This window comes from Labeo rohita, chromosome 23 (genome assembly GCF_022985175.1).
Source record: "Labeo rohita strain BAU-BD-2019 chromosome 23, IGBB_LRoh.1.0, whole genome shotgun sequence".
NCBI lineage: Eukaryota > Metazoa > Chordata > Actinopteri > Cypriniformes > Cyprinidae > Labeo > Labeo rohita.
In genome coordinates, this window is record NC_066891.1 from 23,760,193 (window position 1) to 23,780,864 (window position 20,672).

Here is a 20,672-nt window from a genome sequence, read left to right on the forward strand (position 1 = left end):
TTTTAGAGGTGTTTTGTGTGTTCTGTCACTGCATTCACGTTGAAACCAATGTTGCCACTCAGTGGGTGGAGCCGCAGCTGCTCCAGCTGATGGTGACGTCACATGCATACCCTCTATTTATCCCAATGAACCGGAAGTCTCAGTCGTAGGCTTACTTATGCCTTAATAAATAAGGTTTAGTTGCCAAGGCAACATTTCTCATTTGGTTTGATGTAGTAAAACAGGGGTTTTCAAACTGGGGTCCACAGACTCTTGGGGGTCCGTGACACAAAGCCAGGTGGTCTGCAAAATAATTTACATAACTAAAATAAAAACTATATCGACATGTTTATAAGAAAAAACAAAAGCTTATAGAAACGACAAAAACACAACTATTATTAAACTTAAATATTAAAATGGAAATGCACACATAAATAATTATAAAGCAAATAGTATCTCAATTATATTGAAATATCACTCCCCACTGAAAAATTCAGCATATGCTGGTTAGGTATGTTTTGAAGCATGGCTGCTGGTTTTAGCTGGTCCTTAGCTGGTTTAACCTGGTCATGAGTTGGTTTAAGATGGCCATGTGCTGGTCCTAAGATGATTCTGAGCAGGAACATATGACCAGCTAAGAACCAGATTAAACCAGCTCATTAACAAAGGACGAGCTTAAACCAGCTCAAACCAGCAGTCATGCTTCAACCAACATGCTGTTTTTTTCAACAGGGTTGATATCAACACCTTTTAGCTGTTTTGAAACATGATTATGGGTTACTGGCATGAACATTAGCAGTGTTCTGGTATATTCATCTTTGTTGTTTTATCATTTTAATAAAAGCACAAAGGATCATGCGCAGGCATCAGGGGCCACAAGGGGGCCTTAGTAAACTTTCAAGTGGCTTGAAAGAATGCTTTAAATTTAAATAATTAAAAGTAAGTTATTATATTAAGTATTTTAATATATTCATATGAAAATGATCTCAATTAAATCCAGAACACTGTTAGAAAAACAGGGCTTTTATGAAGAGAAAGATTGAGAACCACTGACAGATGATCTAACTGCTGCCTTTATTCTTCTTGACATCTTTATATGTCAGATATGAGAAAAACACGGTAATTGAAAAGCGTGTGTTGTCAGATTACGTTGATTTGGGCACGTATTTGAGCAATACATTTCACGCTTCTGTGCACATGAAGATGCGCCTTTTGTTTCCTTAGGGATCATTTTATTTAAATCATGCTGCCACCTAGTGTACATTCATATTGTTTACACCAAGAGGCTCTAAAAGATGAGCATTTCAACCACGTTATTCCAACCTTCATTCTTATGTCTTCTTCCTTCTTCATCTATGTATTGCTCTTTTATACGGAGCCCCTTAAGGGACATGGTGGTGAAAAAAATCAGAGTGAGTGAAAAAAAGTTCAGGGTGGGAGGAAAAATATTTTTCAGATTTTTTTGCGTTCTCTCGCAAAACATTTGCGTTCCCTCGCAAAACTTTTGCGTTCTCTCGCAAAACTTTGCGTTCCCTCGCAAAACGTTTTTGCGTTCCCTCGCAAAACTTTGCGTTCCCTCGCAAAACTTTTTTGCGTTCCCTCGCAAAACTTTTGCGTTCTCTCGCAAAACTTTGCGTTCCCTCGCAAAACTTTTTTGCGTTCCCTCGCAAAACTTTGCGTTCCCTCGCAAAACCAGTTGAGTTCGGACAAACACTATCTGTTTACTTTACAGCTTGTAGTGGTTCCTACATTGCACGTTCGCAATTGAGCGACTCATAGAGTTTGATTCTGAACTTGGACTCAAGTAGGCTATTATATAAATACATCAAGGCACGATTTTGGGACATTCTAAAATGTAAAACACTGTAGGACCAAGTTCAGTACACACCTTATATACCAGAATAGCTCAGTATATAAACGTAACCCGCTAAATTGCACGTTAAGCGTATCCCCCAGAAAGAAAAATTAACGGGATAATAGAGTATAAAAGGCCGAACTCGGTATAGAGTTTGTTATACATTTTAAATGTAAGAAAGCAGGTAAGCCCCGAATATGAACAGAAAGCTCTCCAATGTACCTTAGCTTAATATAAGAAGACAATGATATAAAAAGCCAACATTTTATGTTTTATTAAAAATAGGCAATTAATGAAGTAATCCATTAAACTAGTGGTTCTCAAACGTTCCAGTAGGTGGCGGCATGTCACTGTCTTAATGAGCAAGGCGTCCCGTCATTCATTCATTCATTCAATAACTAAGCAAATGGTTGTAGTTATGAATGGGTTATTAATCACGGACTCTCCGAATGGTTCAAAGCTGCAGATTAATTCAGAAACGAAACACCGCTGTTGCTTGGAGACACGCCAGTTCTGTTGCGGATTTCGTTGGAACTATTATTATTTCGTTAAATATAACAAACATCATGTGTTTAAAATGTAGGCTACATTTAAAATGTCACTTAATATTACCCTTTTTGTTGAACTGCTATAAAATAAATGTTGCATTTGCAGTCGTTTGGATATTGCATTCTCCTATTTTAAACATGAAAAACAATAACTCGCACAGGGTATTTTTCTGTATGGAAGACAGTTTTTATATATATATATATATATATATATATATATATATATATATATATATATATTTTTTTTTTTTTACAGTTTTTATATATCAGCTATTTGATCGCGCCGGCGCCTCGCAGCCTGTTCATTATTTAAATAATACACAGAATCACCCAAACAGATACAAAGTTACACTAGTCAGTTTAAATAGTCTGTATTAGTCTGTGTCGTACAGCGTGAGCACCGGTCCAATCCACTGCGGCACATTTTTGTTCACTATGATTTTTTCATGTCGATATTGGAACGTACAAAGCCCGGTTAATTTAATGGTTTAGCTGCAAATACATTGTGAATATGGAAACATTTGGATTTGTGCTGAAGGAGAGCCATACGTGAGCCCATACTTTCAGTTTCGCTTTAAATTATTTATTTTAGTTTATTTATAGCTATAAGCTTATACCTATTATTATATACTGCATTATATTATATGTATTCATTAAAAATGAATAAGTTATAGTTTTTTGGTTTTAGTTTTTGGTCTGTTCTGAATACGGTTAAATTTAAAGGATTTGCTGTGAAGTGCAGGGAACTAATGGCCTAGGCTATGTGTGTTTATAATGTTGGTATTATAACACGCTGTAGGCCTGCTGGTAGTATTATTTCTGAATAAAATGGGACTAACAGGCTACGTGACTTGTTTGTTTTATTTTTCCTTTCAAAAACTTATAATGTTTTTTTAAACAAGCAGCAAACAAATTAACCATGGTTACTATACTTAAACCACTGTAACTACAAATACCGTCTTAATTCGTCCATTAGCTTCCATTAAGCGTTTTCTGTATCCTAAAGGTTTTCTGTGGGAAGAAAAGCAAGTTGCATTTATGACTGCTTTATTGAGAGTAATGCTATTAATATTAAAATTTTTATTAGTATGAATAGCATTTATTAATACCGAATTGGGCCTCCGCTGTCACTGTTTTATTACATTAATCCACATTAAGCGTTTTAGGATTTTCCCAAATCGTGCCTTAAACTATAAGCAATTAAATGACTGTATTTCTATAATAGGCCACTTGAGTTCAAGTTCAGTATAAAACTTATATGAACCGCTCCGTTGTGAACATACTGAGCTGAGTAAACAGGAAGTGTTTGTCCGAACCCAACCGGTTTTGCGAGAGAACGCAAAAGTTTTGCGAGAGAACGCAAAAGTTTTGCGAGGGAACGCAAAAGTTTTGCGAGAGAACGCAAAAGTTTTGCGAGAGAACGCAAAGTTTTGCGAGGGAACGCAAAAAAATCTGAAAAATATTTTTCCTCCCACCCTGAATTTTTTTTTCACTCACTCTGATTTTTTTCACCACCATGTCCCTTAAGGGGTTCCGTACTTTTATGAGTCAGTGAATTGACAGGAAATAATAATAAATAATAATAAAACGAAAAACAGTCTTATTACATGCGGTAACTAAGAGCAGATTGGCTTATTTATTTATTTTAAAGACTTAAATATTTTATATTTTTGTATTTTAAGGTATTATATATATATATATATATATATATATAGAGAGAGAGAGTACAGTCATATTGCGTTTGCGTCACTACGGTATGCAGCGAGGTGATTGGTTCGCACGGTGGTTGCTATGACAACACACAGACTACAGTTCTAGTGCTCACGCTGCTAATGTTCCGCTGTTATCAGAGGGTTAGTTTCTAAAATGTCCAAGAATAAGGTAAGAGGGTAACTTTTGAAGCAAACACATTTTACAACTAAATTATATGGTATTATGTGCTATATTTAAAACCACGGTTGACCGCTGATATAAATAAGTATTTACTTAATAGGAGCCATTGCTGCAAACTGTCTTTAAAATTAGCATTGCAACACAAAGTTATGTGTGACGCTCCACTTTAACCTGGTTTGCTGTAACAAACTTACCTTCAACAGCAGACAGCTGGACATAAAGGGGCCTACAGTTCACAAAGGAAAAAAGAAGGGTAAGTCTGTAAGTTTTTGTTTCTAATACAATGACATTCATTAAAGTGTTGAAGTATTTCACACTTCCGTTCTACAGTTTGGGATTAATACGGATTTATGTTTATTTTTTTAAAAGAAATTAATACTTTTATTCAGCAAGGATGCATTAATTGATCAAAAGTGGGAGTAAAGACATTTATGTTACAAAAAATATAAATTTTAAAATAAATAGTTCTTTTTTAACTTTATAGTTATTAAAGCTTTCTAGTCAATAAAACATTCTAGTATTTTTGATTAAACAAATGCTCTTATGGTGAGCATAAGAGACTTCCTACCAAAACATTTAAAAATCTAAAATAAATAAATAAAAATTTACATACTTAACATACTTAAAAATGAATAAAAATACATCCATTGTTTCATTGGGTATTTTTGTATTTATTATTTTACAAAAATATACACTACCAGTCAAAAGTTGTTTTTTTTTTTTTTCATTTTTAGTTTTATAAAGTCGTAATGAAAGTTAAAACAGTAATGAAGTTAAATATTTTTACTATTCAAAATAACTGTTTTCTATCTGAATATACAGTACTGTGCAAAAGTTTTAGGCCACTAGTATTTTCACCAGCTAAAAAATGGTTTAAAGTAAGTTATTTCTATCTTTTGATGTAGTGCGTTAGTAAAAAATATTGGTATACATTTCCATGAAGAAACAGAACAAACTCAGACAGACTAAATCCGGAAGAACTGTGACAAAGTCTCCAGGATGCTTCAAGAAACCTACCTGCAAAGCTACCTGAAAAATTTTGCGCAAGTGCACCTGCTGCTGTAAACGCAAAGAATGGTGGCACCAAATGTTGATTTTATTTAGTTAATAGAAGGTAATTGATAAAGAAAATCTATTTATGACAGCATCCTCATTTTACAGCATTTTTACACAAGTGCCTAAAACTTTTAACAGTGCTGCAGCTTTGCAGGTAGGTTTCTTGAAGCATCCTGGAGACTTTGTCACAGTTCTTCTGGATTTAGTCTGTCTGAGTTTGTTCTGTTTCTTCATGTCATTGCAGACAGACTGGATGATGATGAGATCAGATCTCTGTGCAGAGCACTTGCTGTTGTCAGACTCCTTGTGCAAACACAAATCTCACTGGATTATTACGATTAATGGCAAAATGAATGTTTAGAAATGTAAACCGATATTTCCTACTGACACACTACAGCAAAAGACCGACTTTAACTGACTTTAAACCATTTTTTGCTGACGAAAATACTAGTGGCCTAAGACTTTTGCACAGTACTGTATATTTAAAATGTAATTTATTCCTGTGATTTCAAATCAGAACTTTTAGCGTCATTACTTCAGTCACATGATCCTTCAGAAATTTTTATTATTGTTAATATTATTATTATTATGTTGAAAACCGTTGAGTAGAATGTAATTTCCAGGTTTCTTTGATGAATAGAAAGTTAAGAAGAACAGCATTTATATGAAATAAAAATATTTTGTAACATCATAAATTTCTTTATCATCAGTTTTGAAAAACAAAAAATTGATCAAAAAAATACTGACTTTTGAATGGTATAGGGTATAATGTTACAAAAGCTTTTTATTTCAGATAAATGCTGATCTTTAGATTGTTTTTTTCTTTTTTTAAATATCAATAATAATAATAAGAAGAATGATACCTGCGTCTGGAACAGCGAATCAGCATATTTTAATTATTTCTGAAGGATCATGTGACTGGAGTAATGATGCTGAAAATTTACCTTTGAGCACAGGAATAAATAATATTTTAAAATATATTCAAATAGAAAACAATTATTTTAAATAGTAAAAATATTTCACAATAGTACTACTTTTGCTGTATTTTGCTGTATAAATGCAGGCTTGGTGAGCAGAAACAAAATCATTAAAACTCTTACTGTTCAAATACTTTTGACTGGTAGTATAGATGTTTGTACAAATTGCATTTAAAGTGCTTTAAAGTTTCTCTTAAGGTTAAATATTTGTTTTTATGTATGTATGTATGTATAAAAGGTAGTTTAGCAATCCAGTGTGGTTTATTTTGACCTCAGAGAAGGAAGGAGCTGCATACGGTACAGATGTGGCCTCACCAACACTATACAGGACGTCCTAAACCAGAGACCAGGCTGGGTAGAGGTGAAAGAGTAAGTGCTGTGCTTTTCCTGCATGTGTTTTTAAACCCTATTTAGTGTATCATCGTTGCATCATGCATTCGCATTCACCCATACAGTGATGGCGACTGGGACTTTAACTGGTGTGATGTTGGGTGGCTGAGAGAGAACTTTGATCACTCATACATGGAGGAGCATGTGCGGATATGTCACTTCCGTAACCATTACGAGGTCTGTATTACGCGAATTATGATGAGTTAAATGCAGAATATTTAATTGAAAATAATCATAAATTATCTATATTTTTTAGCTGACCCGTAAGAACCTAATGGTAAAAAACCTGAAGAGGTACAGAAAAACTTTAGAGCGGGAAGCTGGGCGTTTAGAGGCGGCCAAATGTGACTTTTTTCCCTGTACGTTTGTGCTGCCCAGTGAATATCACATTTTTGTAGAAGAATTTAAGAGAAGCCCAGGAAGCACCTGGATCATGAAGCCTGTGAGTGTTTATACCAGTGCCCTGTGTACGATACTACCAAACTGATCATCAACAGGTCATCCATTATAATAATACTTTCCCAACACAGGTAGCACGATCTCAAGGGAAAGGAATTTTTCTGTTTCGAAAACTCAAAGATATCATAGATTGGAAGAAGGTAATACACATTTGACACACTGACTCTCAGAAAAATAAGTTCTGTGATTATTTACTCACTATGTTGTGTACTGATGCTGTTGTTGGTTTTAGGATGGGTCCCGCTCTGAAGAACAGAAAGATGAGGCTCAAGTTGAGAGCTATGTCGCTCAGCGCTACATTGAGAATCCCTACCTCATAGCTGGTATCTACCTAAAATATATGGGCAGTGGCTATTTGCACTAAGTGTAAATAGTGATAGATGCTATTTACACTAATGTAAATAGCAATTAGATGCTATTTAAACTAAGTGAAAATTGCACATTTTCTTAGTGATAGATGCTATTAACACTAAGTGCAAACAGCAATGGATTCTACTTTATTGCACTAAGTGCAAGTAACTATGTTAGAATAGCAGGGTTTTTTGCTATTTAAACTACTAATTGCAAATAGTAACAGTGATCTGCCCCTCAGTATTGTAGTTATTGTAGTGTAAATTATAATTATAATTCAAATTATTAAGTGGATGCCACCCTATTGGGACATGTATACATGTATAACATGTATATGTTATCTATCAACAGGGAGAAAATTTGACTTGAGAGTCTATGTTCTCGTCACATCAGTAAGTAATTATTATTATTTATTTTTTTTATGAAATTGTTTTGTTTTGTTTTTTTCAAAAAAATGCAATGCTGTTTTTCGCTGTTAAATGAGATATCCACTTCCAGAACAACAATTTACAAATAATTTACTCATCCCCTTGTCATCCAAGACGTTCATGTCTTTCTGTCTTCAGTCGTGAATAAATTATGTTTTTTGAGGAAAGCATTTCATTCTTCATATAATGTACTTCATTGGTGCCCCGATTTTGAACTTCCAAAATGCAGTTTAAATGCGGCTTCAAAGGATTCTAAACAATCCCAGCCGAGGAAGAAGGGTCTTATCTAGTGAAACGATTGGTCTTTTTTTTTTTTTTTTTCGAAAATAAACATTTGTATACTTTTTAAGCATAAAAGCTTGTGTAGCACAGGCTCTGGGATGCGCGTTCATGACGCTACGTACTATTGAATCGCATCAAAAGGTCATGTGGAACGTAGGCGGAACTACAGACCTAGTGTTTACAACGCGAACAAAGAAAGACTAAGGAAGTGCAAGTAAGTCAAACGCTGCTTACAAACAAATAGGTAAAATGATGTTGGACGATTCTGAAGTTGTAGGAGAAAATGAGATGGAGCTTTTCGCCATACTCTACCTTTTTTGAGCCGGAGAACACAGACGATGAACTTAGTGATTTGTAGCAGCGTGGATCCCAAAAGCTAGTGCTACATGAGCTTTTGTGCTTAAAATGTATACAAATTTTTATTTGTGAAAAAAATGACAGGTCGTTTCGCTAGATAAGACCCTTCTTCCTCGGCTGGGATCGTTTAGAGCCCTTTGAAGCCGCATTCAAACTGCATTTTGGAAGTTTAAAATCTGGGCACCAATGAAGTCCATTATATGGTGAAAAATCCTGAAATGTTTTCCTCAAAACATAATTTCTTTACGACTGAAGACAGAAAGACATGAACATCTTGGATGACAAGGGGGTGAGTAAATTATTTGTAAATTGTTGTTCTGGAACTTCTCCTTTAAAGTACTTTCTCCTGCTGCAATGGGAAGCCATTCATTTTGCAATTTTACTGAAATTATGGTGAAATGGCAGATGTGCAATCATGAGATTTCAATTAATGAAAAGCATTCACAAATTTCAACATGAATTAACTATGAATTTCCTCTTTGCTCTGACGTGTACCACCTGATTGTTCAAAAGAAACACTCAAAATGAAAAAGGCTTCAGCAGTAAAAAGCAGTTATTTTGTAATTTTTATATGTGACTATTGTTAATGTTATAATAGTACAAAAAAATAAATGCAAGTCATATAGTAGTTTAATGTGGCTAACACAACTGAATAGCTAACTAATGCCACATTAAATAAACTATTAGGTTTATTAATAATGCATTTGCATAACAACTGTTACTTGTATTGTGATTGTGTCATTTTTGGGTGAACTGTCCTTTTAATAGGGTTGCGAGAGAAACTATACAATTCAGAGTATAAGAACATTAAAAGCTTAAACTAGAACATCATCTAGTAATTATTGTAATTATGACATGGTGTGAACAAAGTATTACACACAGCATGTTTGTTATTGCTGTTTTAGATTTTACATCACTGTTGCGTTTTCAGTGTTTTGAATGCGTCATTTGTAAGACTGTGCAACACAAAATTGTGTTTTTTTGCAGTATATTCCGTTGAAGGCCTGGCTGTATCGTGATGGTTTTGCTCGATTTTCCAACACCAGGTTCTCTCTTAGTAGCATAGACGATCAGTGTATCCTTTGCAACATTTCTGAAATACACACTATTTTTATATTACGCCCCATAGTACAGGAATTCACTTGTTTATCCCCTTTAACCTTGACGTACACAGATGTTCATCTTACCAATGTTGCAGTGCAAAAAACAGCTCCTGATTATGATCCTGAAAAGGTATGTTAGAAGTAACCAGACATACTGTACTATTAAGTACTATTAAAAAGCAGTGATCTGTCTTTCACTCTCTCTCAGGGTTGCAAGTGGCAGATGCAGCAGCTACGACAGTATCTGACTGCTAAGCATGGCTTCGAGACAGTGCAGACTCTATTTAAAGAAATTGACAACATATTTATTCGCAGCCTGCTTAGTGTTCAGAAGACCATCATCAATGACAAACACTGTTTTGAGTTGTACGGTTATGACATACTACTGGACCAGGATTTAAAGCCGTGAGATTCATTTTTGAATGCTTAGTTTGATGGGATGCTTATTAGAATGTATGAATTGCACAACTAAACAAACGACAGCACAGTTTGTCATCATGCAGGTGGCTAATTGAAGTGAACGCTTCACCATCCCTCACAGCCAGCAGTCAGGAAGACTATGACCTAAAATACAGACTGCTAGAGGACACCCTCCACATTGTAGACATGGAAGGCCGGTAGGATTTGACAAAATGATATAAAATTACATGGAAGAGAGTGGAGGATTGTGTATGTTGACACTGTTGTCCAAAACATTCTTTTGCAATTAGCCTGACAGGCAAGGAGAAGAGGGTTGGCGGGTTTGACCTAATGTGGAACGATGGACCTGTCTACACGGATGTCGGACTAGAGGCTCTGGGTAGTTCTTGCCTCGTGGCAAATACAAATCTCGGTCAGTATCTTACGTTGCCTCAATGGAGATGTTGACCTATAGTACACTCAATGAGCCGTGCTTAGTTGAGCTTTTTATACACTCTTAGGCATTTTTTGTCACACAGTTGAATAAGAAATATGTGACCCAGGACCACAAAACCAGTCATAAGGGTCAATTTTGAAATTTATACATCATCTGAATAAATAAGCTTTCCATTGATGTATTTTTGTTAGGATAGGACAATGGCCGAGATACAACGTTGAAAATCTGGAATCTGAGGGTGGAATCTGAAAATTGCCTTTAAAGTTGTCCAAATGAAGTTCTTAGCAATACATATTACTAATTAAAAATTAAGTTTTGATATATTTACGGTAGGAAATGTACGTAATATTTTAATGGAACACGGTCTTTACTTAACATCCTAATAATTTTTGGTATAAAAGAAAAATCGATCGTTTTGACCCATACAATGTATTGTTGGCTATTGCTACAATAGCCGTGCTACTTATGACTGCTTTTGTGGTCCAGGGTCACATATATTTATTAACACTAAATGCATACTTTCCAAAAAATAAGGTACAGTGCTTTGAAAAGGGCTAGTTCACCCAAAAATCACATTTCTGTTACAAACCTCCAAAAGCTGTATGATTGAAACAGATTTGGAGCAATTTCGCATTACATCCCTTGCTCACTATAGGATCTTCTGCAGTGAATGGGTGCCGTCACAATGAGTCCAAACAAATGATAAAGACATCACAACTCTAGTCCATCAATTAACTTCTTGAAGTGAAAAGTTTGTTTGTAATAAACTAATTCTTTGTTAAAACATTTTAATATTAAACTGTCACTTCCTGATTCAGACGAGACATCTTTTTCATCGGGAAAGCAATATTAAGGACAGAGGACTTTAAAAAGGCTAAAACCCCTTCGTGATGGATTTGTTTCTTACAAACACGCAGCTTTTCACTCTACAAAATGTTAACATAAACTGGATTCATGTTGTGAATTATTGTAATGTTTTTATCAGCTGCTTGGACTTTCATTTTGACGGCACCCATTCACTCAAGAGGGTTAACTGGGGGGCAAGTGATGTAATGCTACATTTCTCCAAATCTGTTCTGAGGAAGAAGCAATCTACATCTTGGATTGCCTGAGAGTGAGTAAATTTTAAGCAAATTTGTACTTTTAGGTGAACTATTCCTTTAAGGAAATATACAAATTAAATGTATAAAAGTAAATAAAATGTTAATTTCTAATAATAATGGAACACCTACTTGTGGAAAGTGTCACATCATATATTATAGCAGCATTTACTAATGTCACCTGCAATAAGTACAAATGCTATTTGCTTTGTATTCACACAGGTTGTGTGAATGATGGTCAGAAACAGCTTCAACAGCTTTTAAAGCCTTTCCCAGGACAAAAAAGAACATGACAACATGCAGACTACATCAAATTAAAGCATGACAATCTCACAAATGTTATAATATGCACCTAAGTATTCAGATGAGTGCATTTAAATACCCAGTAGACATGGCAAATCCCTGAAGATTTTCATCCAATGAGCCTCTATCAATTTCCACATTAAAATAAATACTATAGACGAGGGACTGATGATGTAATGAAAACTTTATTTTGTATCTCATAAAAATAGCTGCATTCAACTCTACCAAAAACTCCCAGCAAAATAAAGCACAATCTGACAATGATTGGACAAAAGTAGATTTTTGTGTGTTTTTTGCCTGATAAGTGAACTTCACACTGTATAACATCAAAAACGAAATGATGCTACATACAGTACATCAAGTATGGAAATGTGGTATCACGTACTGTATGGCCTCAACCTGTACCAACTTTCAAGTCATATTCAAGTGCCTTGACAACGCATTACAGTACATATAAAACTACTAAACCACTACCATCATTGTTCCTGTAAAAATAAACAAAACATGCTATATTTAGAGACATGAACGTCAATGTAATCACCTGAAAAGTTCTCAAAGAGTAAACAAACAGATAGCCTTGACCATATTATCTTAACAGATTATAGCTCTGGTCCATCTCCGTCAACACACCACAAAACCACCATAAGCAATCCTAACAATTCACAACTCACTAACTCTAACTCACTGAAAACCTAAGTAATGAGTTCCAAAACATTCAAAGATAAAACATTCATATTTAACTTAATACATGTCAACTTATTGTAATAAACAGATAAATGGTTTACAGTAAAAGAAAGAAGTCCTTGTAAATAGCACTTTACAAAAATACACAGTCGTTACAAAACAATCATTATTCATCTCAAAAATATACATTCTTTGACCAATAGTGCTTACTAGACAAAGAGCCCCACGCTGACATTCTCAGCCATACCTCCCTCAAATAAGAGATATGTACATGCACACTAGATTTAGGTACATTTAGTTCATTTTATAGAGGACTTGTGCGTACAGTATGTAAAGATATAACCTGCTTTTGTGTACTTAGGCAGATAAAATAAATATATCTTATTCAAGAAATGCACTTTGAAGTTCTACCGAAACAATGACAATGAAAAGGCATGATTTCTAAAGTGAAGGATACCTCTTAAAAGTGCGGTCACATTTGCAATTATCTGGCAAATTTTCACTGGCAAAATCCCTACCTGACCTCATGACGAAAACGTACCTGTGAGAAGTTTTTTCAATTCAAGTACAGTTTCTAACAGAAATGAACACCAGAGGTGGTAAAACAGCAAGCACTTGTAATCGCTTTTGTACACAGTTATGATTACAGCTCCACATGTTTCGCTTTCCGGACGTAACAAGCTTGTTTGATAGCTCAGCCAGCACGGAATTGAACTTAAGATGCGGAATCCTTGACTACGAATTCCATGAAAACATGACTCATGATGAAACAGCTGAAAGATGAGAGATCGAAAAACAAGCTAAAATGGCATGCTTGCGATGTTTTTACATCACATTCGCTTTTGTTCATACTATTGAGTAGGTTTAGCTGTAATGCAGATGGTATGTTATTTTAAAACATCACAGAACATTAGAGTTATAGCGCTACCATATGTACGTTCTTCTGTTCCGGAGAAAAAAACCAAACACTCTTTTAGCTCCACTCAGTGGACATTTTGCATCCAATATGTCACAAAACATACATGGCAGTATGTATTTTGTGTCTTGTGAAAAAGCTCCCACAGGTACATTTTCGTCATGAGATCAGGTTGCAAAATCTAAGCATTTCAACAGGAATCCTCTGGACCAAAAGCAGCTCCATAAATGTGAATGTTTGACACAAAAATGTCGAGATGCACCAATCGGCCGGCCAGGGTTTAGCTGCCCACTAACTGGCCGGTCAGTCTGACGATTCCAAGACGGTCCAAATTGAGGTCACACTTACGACGACTGATAATTGAAAAAAATATAGCTTTAGGTTTGTATATGCTCTCAATTATCGGAATTGGCAAAATTCTATATCGGCAGGTCACACTTACAAAAAAAAAATCTGAATTAGCCAAGAGAACTGCAACTGCAATCTCTACAAAAATTAAAACATCAACAAAAACACTGACTGTGTTTACCCCTCCATGTTTACAAACAACATCGGGAAGCATAGCCGATGTCACAGAATTTACCAGTATTTTGAAACAGATGTGTGAATGGTGCTTTACTGGTAAAAAGACAAAACATCGTTGCCTGTGTGAACAGCACATTTTTTTAATTTACCGGTAAAGTCGATCCGGTAATTTTACGGCAACTGCCAATAGACGATTTTCCAATGAAATTTTGCTAATGTGACCGCACATGTATCCTTTTTACCAACTACTACAGTTAACTGCAGGGATAATATAATGTTTTAATTAGCTCTTCTTTACAGTATGCAACTGGAAATGTTTTTGAGGCAACTGAAAATTGCGTGAAAGGTGCACTAACTACTTGGCGTATAGAGCATTTTTCACTTTGCCAGTAGTCTTGGTAGCTGACATCACTTTTGCATCGCAGCCATCAGTGACCGTTCTTTTAGTGCCAGATCTCAGTCGTACTTCACCCGTTTCGGCTCTTGGACCATCCTTAACCATTTTTTTCCCTGGACCACCACCTTCGCGTTTCATACCGACAGGATCCCGCCTATCAACCCCTCCACATTTTGCTCCAGGTGAATCTTTCTGTTTGTCTACCTCGTTTGACCTCGTAGTCTTTCCTTTCCTGACCGAAGAATGGGATTTGCCATTCGCATTAAGTTCTTGGGACGCCCTGCGCACGTTTCCCGCAGCCTGCATGTGCTTCTGGTGAACCTTTGCTGCCTGAGGACTGACCGGGTGCTGGTTTTTCGAAGTAGTACGGTTTTCGGAAGTGGAGGCCCGGCTTTCGCTGCTGCTTCTCTTTTGGGTGTCAGGGGGAGCTTTGCGCTCTAGCAGGGGACTGAGACGGGAATGGCGCTGGTAGGCGTATGAAGAGCATGTGCCGTTGCAGAGCGGATAGCGGATGTGGCAGTGAGGACACACAGGGCGAGAAAGTTGGGTGGATGAAGGGCTGGTAATGGAGGAGAAGAAGGCCCGCTGACCCTGCCGAAAGCTTTTCGGGGAGCTGAGACGTGTCGGAGGAGCAGTATGAGGTCTAGGCCGGCTGCCGTTTGCTAGGACACTGGCTGAATGACCTCTTGTTCGGATGATGGGAACAATGTGCCGTCCGCTCTCAGCCTGAATGGTTTGGATCTGATGCCACTCCAACTGAAGGAGGCGCTCTAAATACTTTTCTAGCTGCCCTACGGGTTTCGGCCGGGGAGCCCGCTTTCCCTCTGTGTTGAGGAAGATGGCGAGCTGCCTCAGGCTCCAGGTATTGAACGGAGGTGGCAGGAAGTCTGGGTAGCTGTAGCTGACTTCATCTATCTCCACTGTCCTAGGTCCAGGTATGTGAGGATGCAGGTCCATTGTGTTGATCACCTCTGCACGGAGGTTGAGCTGAGGAGGAGTGCAGGGTGAAGGCAGCACAGGGAGCCTCTCAGAGTCGGACAGGTCACTGGCGCTGTCCGTGTCATCCTCCTTGTGCTCCATGAGCCGAAGTGATTCTAGGTCTGGGACTTGTTTCTGCGAGGTGAACTGCTGCAGCACTGGCTGAGGAGCCAAGGGCAGCGATAGAGCACGACGGCTCTTCTCCAAGGCCACGTGGCTCTGTACCATATCTTTACCGCACTGAGGCTCCAGCTGGATTTTCTGCCTCTCCTGTCCATGCTCGGGACAAGAGAGTTTGGGACGTGGAGGTCGCAGGTCTGACTCGCCCTGTGTGCTGCAGCAATGGTTCAAGTGAGATATTTTAATCAATATATTTATCAGGGCTGGGTTGACAACAACATTAATTACTCAACTTTCATGGACTGAAATTGTCCTTTAAGGGATAGTTCACCCAAAAAATTAAAATTTTGCTATTAATTACTCATGACGTTCCAAACCGGTTTGACCTCTTCAGAACACAAGTTCGCATTTTCCTAGCTTCATAAAATTATGTTTTAACTAATGGTGTCAAAATTAGTGCGTTAACGCAGGCGATTAATTTTTTCATTTTAACACGTTAAATATTTTAATGCAGGGGCGGGGCTAGGTTTGGCCACCCCACCCACAACCACTACAATTGTGTTTATTTAGACGTAGAATGTAATAATGAGCAGATCAAACAGGAGACCATTAAGACAGGTGCTCCAACGTCACCTCATCGCCGGCGCAAGTCAAACGAGCGCAGAAACGGTACCGTGAGCTTCAGTAGAACATCAGTGAACTGGGGTCAGATGAGATGTTGCCAGGTCATGTCAGTAAAAAATAATAATTTTCCTGTCCTGTCAGCCATTATACTGTGCTTGTAGCGTGTGTTCTTCAAGTGCACGCACAAATATGCCGGCGTGCACTGTATTAGGCTATAGACTATTAAAACACTGTATCATATTCAAACCCAAATGAAACTACGAGTATGTATGTAGTTAGTCGTAGTCATGTCGTCAGTTCAGCTAAAAAAGGTGACAAAAGCTCCCTTAAAACTGTCCATGTAAGTGTTTATTTAAGTGTCACATTTAAAACAGTGTCACATCCGCTTAAAGTTCAGCAGTGGCAGCTTTTAAAGTACCAGCAGCCAAAATATCCCAATAACCAGCTGCTGAGATGTCTGTTAATCAAAGAACAAAATTTTAAAAAGAGGAAATCGCTAAAACTTCAATAGTTTTAAGCTTTATCTTTTATTTAATTTAGATTTTAGTGTTTGATAACTTCATTAAATATTTTCTTGCTGAAGTGCACAGGTTGCTATATGGCAGTTATTATAATGGGTTTATGTGAAGATTGTTTTCAGTTCACTTAAATTGAATTAAAATATTAAATTGAAAGCACCTAATTATACTGTAATGTTGAATGGCTATTAGTCAATGGGTAAATATTTAGTATCAGTGATACCTGCCTTCAGTCATAAAAAAAACAGATTAAACAAATCTAAAAAAAAAAATATTTTTCCTTCATGTTGTTTCTACATTAATTTGAAGATTGAATGTGAAATTACTGCAATATAAAAGTATAATTAAAAATTGTAATGTTAATTGCAATTAATTAACTAGTTTTAACAACTGATGTCACATGGACACATGGATTTTATGTCCTTACTACCTTTCTGGGCCTTGAACATCGAAGTTGCATTGCAGTTGGGTCAGAAAACTCTTAGATTTCATCAAAAATATCTTAATTTGTGTTCCGAAGATGAATGAAGATCTTATGGGTTTGGTACGACATGAGGATGAATAATTCATAACAGAATTTTGGTTTGGTTGGGTAAACTATCCCTTTAAGAAAATGATGCCACATTCGCAAATGCATCATTTATTTCTGATCTAATTAGTCAGATGGGTTTCCAAAAAGGTCTGGAATTTGTTTGTGATGCGGTCTGATTTATCTGGACAGTCCTCTCACACACTGAATCGTTTCCAGTGGTTTCTCACATCAAAACAGCAACAGAATACTTTATAAGACAGAAGCAAGTGCTGAATAAGACAAAAAATGTGCTGCATGAGGTCGATATTTACCTACAATCCATTTAAGGAAACAAAACTCCTAATGTGTGTCTATGATGAAGCAGATCTTTATTATGAGTGCAGCCTGTGAACAACTCTACTGCAGATAAATACAACTGAATATATACTGTGTACATATATTAACAACAGTACAAAAAAAGGTATTTTTTGATGGTAATGGTGAAGGAAAAGCTAGAGGAATGAACATAAGGCATGTTGTAAATAAATCTAGAGTGACTCTATAGTGCTAATATATGCATTATGCAATTTATTAGTGCTGTCTTATTTTAATGCATGTTTGAATAAATCTGTCAAGAAAATAAATTATGACAGTCACTATTTAAATTTCAGCAACAAATTGAAGTTGAAACACATAATTATACCACTAAAACTCCTGATATATAGCAAAATAAATCAATATCAAACCAATTTGAATCAGAATTGTGAAATCTGAGTCAATAACCAGGCCTCACATTCATCACATGGCACTCTGGAATATTTGTTTCTGTTTGGTCAATGATTGCCAATAGTGAAATACTTGTGTACATTTGTATGATGTCTTTTATTATTACTATTTATGGTTATTAATATATTAAATTCCATATGTTAAGCAACACTCACCCACGCAACTTGCCAGTCGGACTCTTAGCTTTCTTTGGTTTAATGCCATTTTGGACCTTGGAAAGATCATGAAAACATATTCAAACTGCTGCCAACACAAGATGTTTGATGCATCTTAATGTTGCACATGAAACTTACAATTTCAGCTTTGGGCAGAGGATCCTTCTCTTGCCCTGGATGCAAGGGCACTGTTTTTTTAAGGGGTTTCTTATTCTGGTTCACATTTCCTCCTCTCTTATTATTGCTGCAAATAAAGCACACTATATTAGTTAAACATTTTTGTTATTCCTGTGTGATCTTAACAAACTGCTCTATTCAGACATACCTGGCAACAATCCCAGTGTTTTCTGCATTTTTCATTCTAACCTTCTCCTTGACTGGCACCTTCTTCAGTGTCGCAGACGCAGTTCGTTCCTGCAGGATGGGTCCCATCGCATTAAACACTATGAAGTGTACAGGCGCAGTTTTGAAGCTCTCAGCTTTGCCCCAAAATGTCCCATTTGTGAGCGCGTACACGCACCGTGCGACTGAAAAGCACCATCGCAGAAATGCAGCAGCGAAATATCAGCGTCACAGTTTATGTATTTTCCAGTTTGCCAGGAATTGGAGCAATCCATTAAACAGCGTCGAACAAATTATTTTTAACGTTAACATTTAAAGAGGATAAAATTATCACCTTTGCATCTTGGTTATGAAACCCCCGTCATCCTGCAATGAGCGAAGCGCGTTGAAATCACCGTTACTGTGCATCACTACAGCAGCTCGATCTGACTTGTTTACCTGCTGCTTTGTATGTTCAAGCATCATTGTCGTCGTGATCCGCCGATTGGCATGATGGGAATTGAAGTTTATAACTCGTACGAATGAGAGAAACGCGTTAATTTCACCGCTGCTCCTATCGATTACTCATACAGAAAAACACGCGCATGTGTATGTATCAGAGGACTAATACTGGGGTTGTGTAAGTTCGCAAGAATCACTGTTTTATTAAAACGAGTAGGGTTGCCAGATCAAAGTAGAACAAGCATACTGGTGGTTTAAGAATCTAAAATTTTAAAAATAATGTGGGATCCCTGTTTGTGTTTGACTAGGTCTCATCAGCATATAAAACATTAAAACCATATGTTAAGCTGTGAAAAAAAAATAAAAATAAAATAATTAAGATTATTGAAAGCAGTTTCTTATGCTCACCAAGGCTGCATTTAGTTGACCAAAAATACAGTAAAACTGTAATATTGTAAAATATTATTATTATTTAAAATAACTATTTCTATTTTAGCATATTTTAAAATGTAATTTATTTCTGTGATGGCAAAGGTGAATTTTCAGTTGCATTGTTTCAGTTTTTAGCGTCAGATGATCATTCAGAAATCATTCTAATGTTTCTAATATTCTTTAAAATTGTAATAATATTTTACAATATTACTGTTTTACATGTATTTTTAATCAAATAAATGCAGCATAAGATACTTTTTTCAAATAGGTTTGAAAAATCATAGTTATTCCAAACTTTTGACTGATAGTGTATTTAAAATAATATATTTTAGTTTATTAGATTGATAGACTGTGAAACCCTACACTATCTACAGTATCTCTAATACTGCTTCGGAGTGGTAGTGTAAGGTAAATTAATTAGATATTACATATAATTAGGGCTGTCAAATGATTAATCACATCTAAAATAAAAGTTTCAGTTTGCCTAATATATGTGTATATACTGTGTAATTATTATGTATATATAAATACACACAAATTAATGTATATATTTAAGAGAAATTTATGTACAAAATATTTTATTTATATATAATATAAATTATATAAAAATTATAATAAATACTTATACTTGTAAATATATTTCTTAAATATATACATGAATGTGTTTGTATTTATTTATACATAATAATTATACACAGCACACACACATATAATAGGCGAACGTTTATTTTGTATGCGATTAATCACAATTAATTGTTTCACAGTCCTAATATTTTTTATATAATATTAATTATATGAATAAAAATATATACATATAAATACATGTAAATATATTCAAAATATGTGTGCAATATGTGTTTATTTATATATACATAATAAATATAAACAGTACACACACATATTATGTAAACAAAAACGTTTAATTTGCGATTAATCGTGATTAATTGTTTAACAGCACTATTTGTAAGTAAACCCCATTTTATTAGTGCAGATATCAGAGTGTGTATTTTGTAAAACATTTGAAACAGCTTTTTATCACATAATTAGAAGTACCACAAAATTGTCATCTGTTGTGGACTACTGAACAGACAAGTTAATTTAAAGTTTAATGTATTGAAAATGTGTAAATAAAGCTTTACATGCATTTTTACAATGCTATGTTATAGATGTGTGTCCCATCACGTAATCAAAAGCTCTACACTCACTTGCAAACTTGAACACTCACAAATACAGGAAGTACATCATAAGTAGACAAGTGGTCAAGTGAAAAGATTGCAAGTGTGAGAATTGGACAGACCCTTCGTTT

The 20,672-nt window shown here is 35.8% G+C and overlaps 2 protein-coding genes across 2 annotated transcripts; one reads left to right on the forward strand and one right to left on the reverse strand.

Annotated features, from left to right (window-relative positions):
• Positions 1-4,191: 4,191 nt before the first annotated feature.
• Positions 4,192-11,984, forward strand: ttll9 (tubulin tyrosine ligase-like family, member 9). The gene is made up of 14 exons (XM_051096734.1): positions 4,192-4,263; positions 4,479-4,528; positions 6,585-6,677; positions 6,764-6,875; positions 6,955-7,140; positions 7,229-7,297; positions 7,390-7,480; positions 7,860-7,900; positions 9,563-9,650; positions 9,750-9,808; positions 9,887-10,083; positions 10,182-10,295; positions 10,389-10,510; positions 11,857-11,984. Exons 1-14 carry the CDS (start codon positions 4,249-4,251, stop codon positions 11,925-11,927), a joined length of 1,308 nt encoding a protein of 435 aa, XP_050952691.1. The 5' UTR covers positions 4,192-4,248; the 3' UTR covers positions 11,928-11,984.
• Positions 11,985-12,103: 119 nt separating this feature from the next.
• Positions 12,104-19,119, reverse strand: fam217ba (family with sequence similarity 217 member Ba). The gene is made up of 5 exons (XM_051096733.1): positions 18,828-19,119; positions 18,477-18,678; positions 18,290-18,395; positions 18,152-18,207; positions 12,104-15,771 (listed from the first exon to the last, which is right to left on the reverse strand). The coding sequence occupies exons 2-5, from the start codon at positions 18,581-18,583 to the stop codon at positions 14,418-14,420; spliced, it is 1,623 nt and encodes a 540-aa protein (XP_050952690.1). The 5' UTR covers positions 18,584-18,678; positions 18,828-19,119; the 3' UTR covers positions 12,104-14,417.
• Positions 19,120-20,672: the final 1,553 nt, after the last annotated feature.

What these genes read in the sequence shown, in the direction of transcription:
- ttll9 (XM_051096734.1), top strand. An exon ending in GGCTGGGTAGAGGTGAAAGA is followed by an intron (nt 6,678 to 6,763) that starts GTAAGTGCTGTG and finishes TCACCCATACAG; the next exon opens with TGATGGCGACTGGGACTTTA. An exon ending in TCTATGTTCTCGTCACATCA is followed by an intron (nt 7,901 to 9,562) that starts GTAAGTAATTAT and finishes GTTTTTTTGCAG; the next exon opens with TATATTCCGTTGAAGGCCTG.
- fam217ba (XM_051096733.1), bottom strand. Translation starts at nt 18,583, where the DNA reads ATGGGACCCATCCTGCAGGAACGAACTGCGTCTGCGACACTGAAGAAG. An exon ending in AACACTGGGATTGTTGCCAG is followed by an intron (nt 18,396 to 18,476) that starts GTATGTCTGAAT and finishes CTTTATTTGCAG; the next exon opens with CAATAATAAGAGAGGAGGAA. An exon ending in CTCTGCCCAAAGCTGAAATT is followed by an intron (nt 18,208 to 18,289) that starts GTAAGTTTCATG and finishes GATCTTTCCAAG; the next exon opens with GTCCAAAATGGCATTAAACC.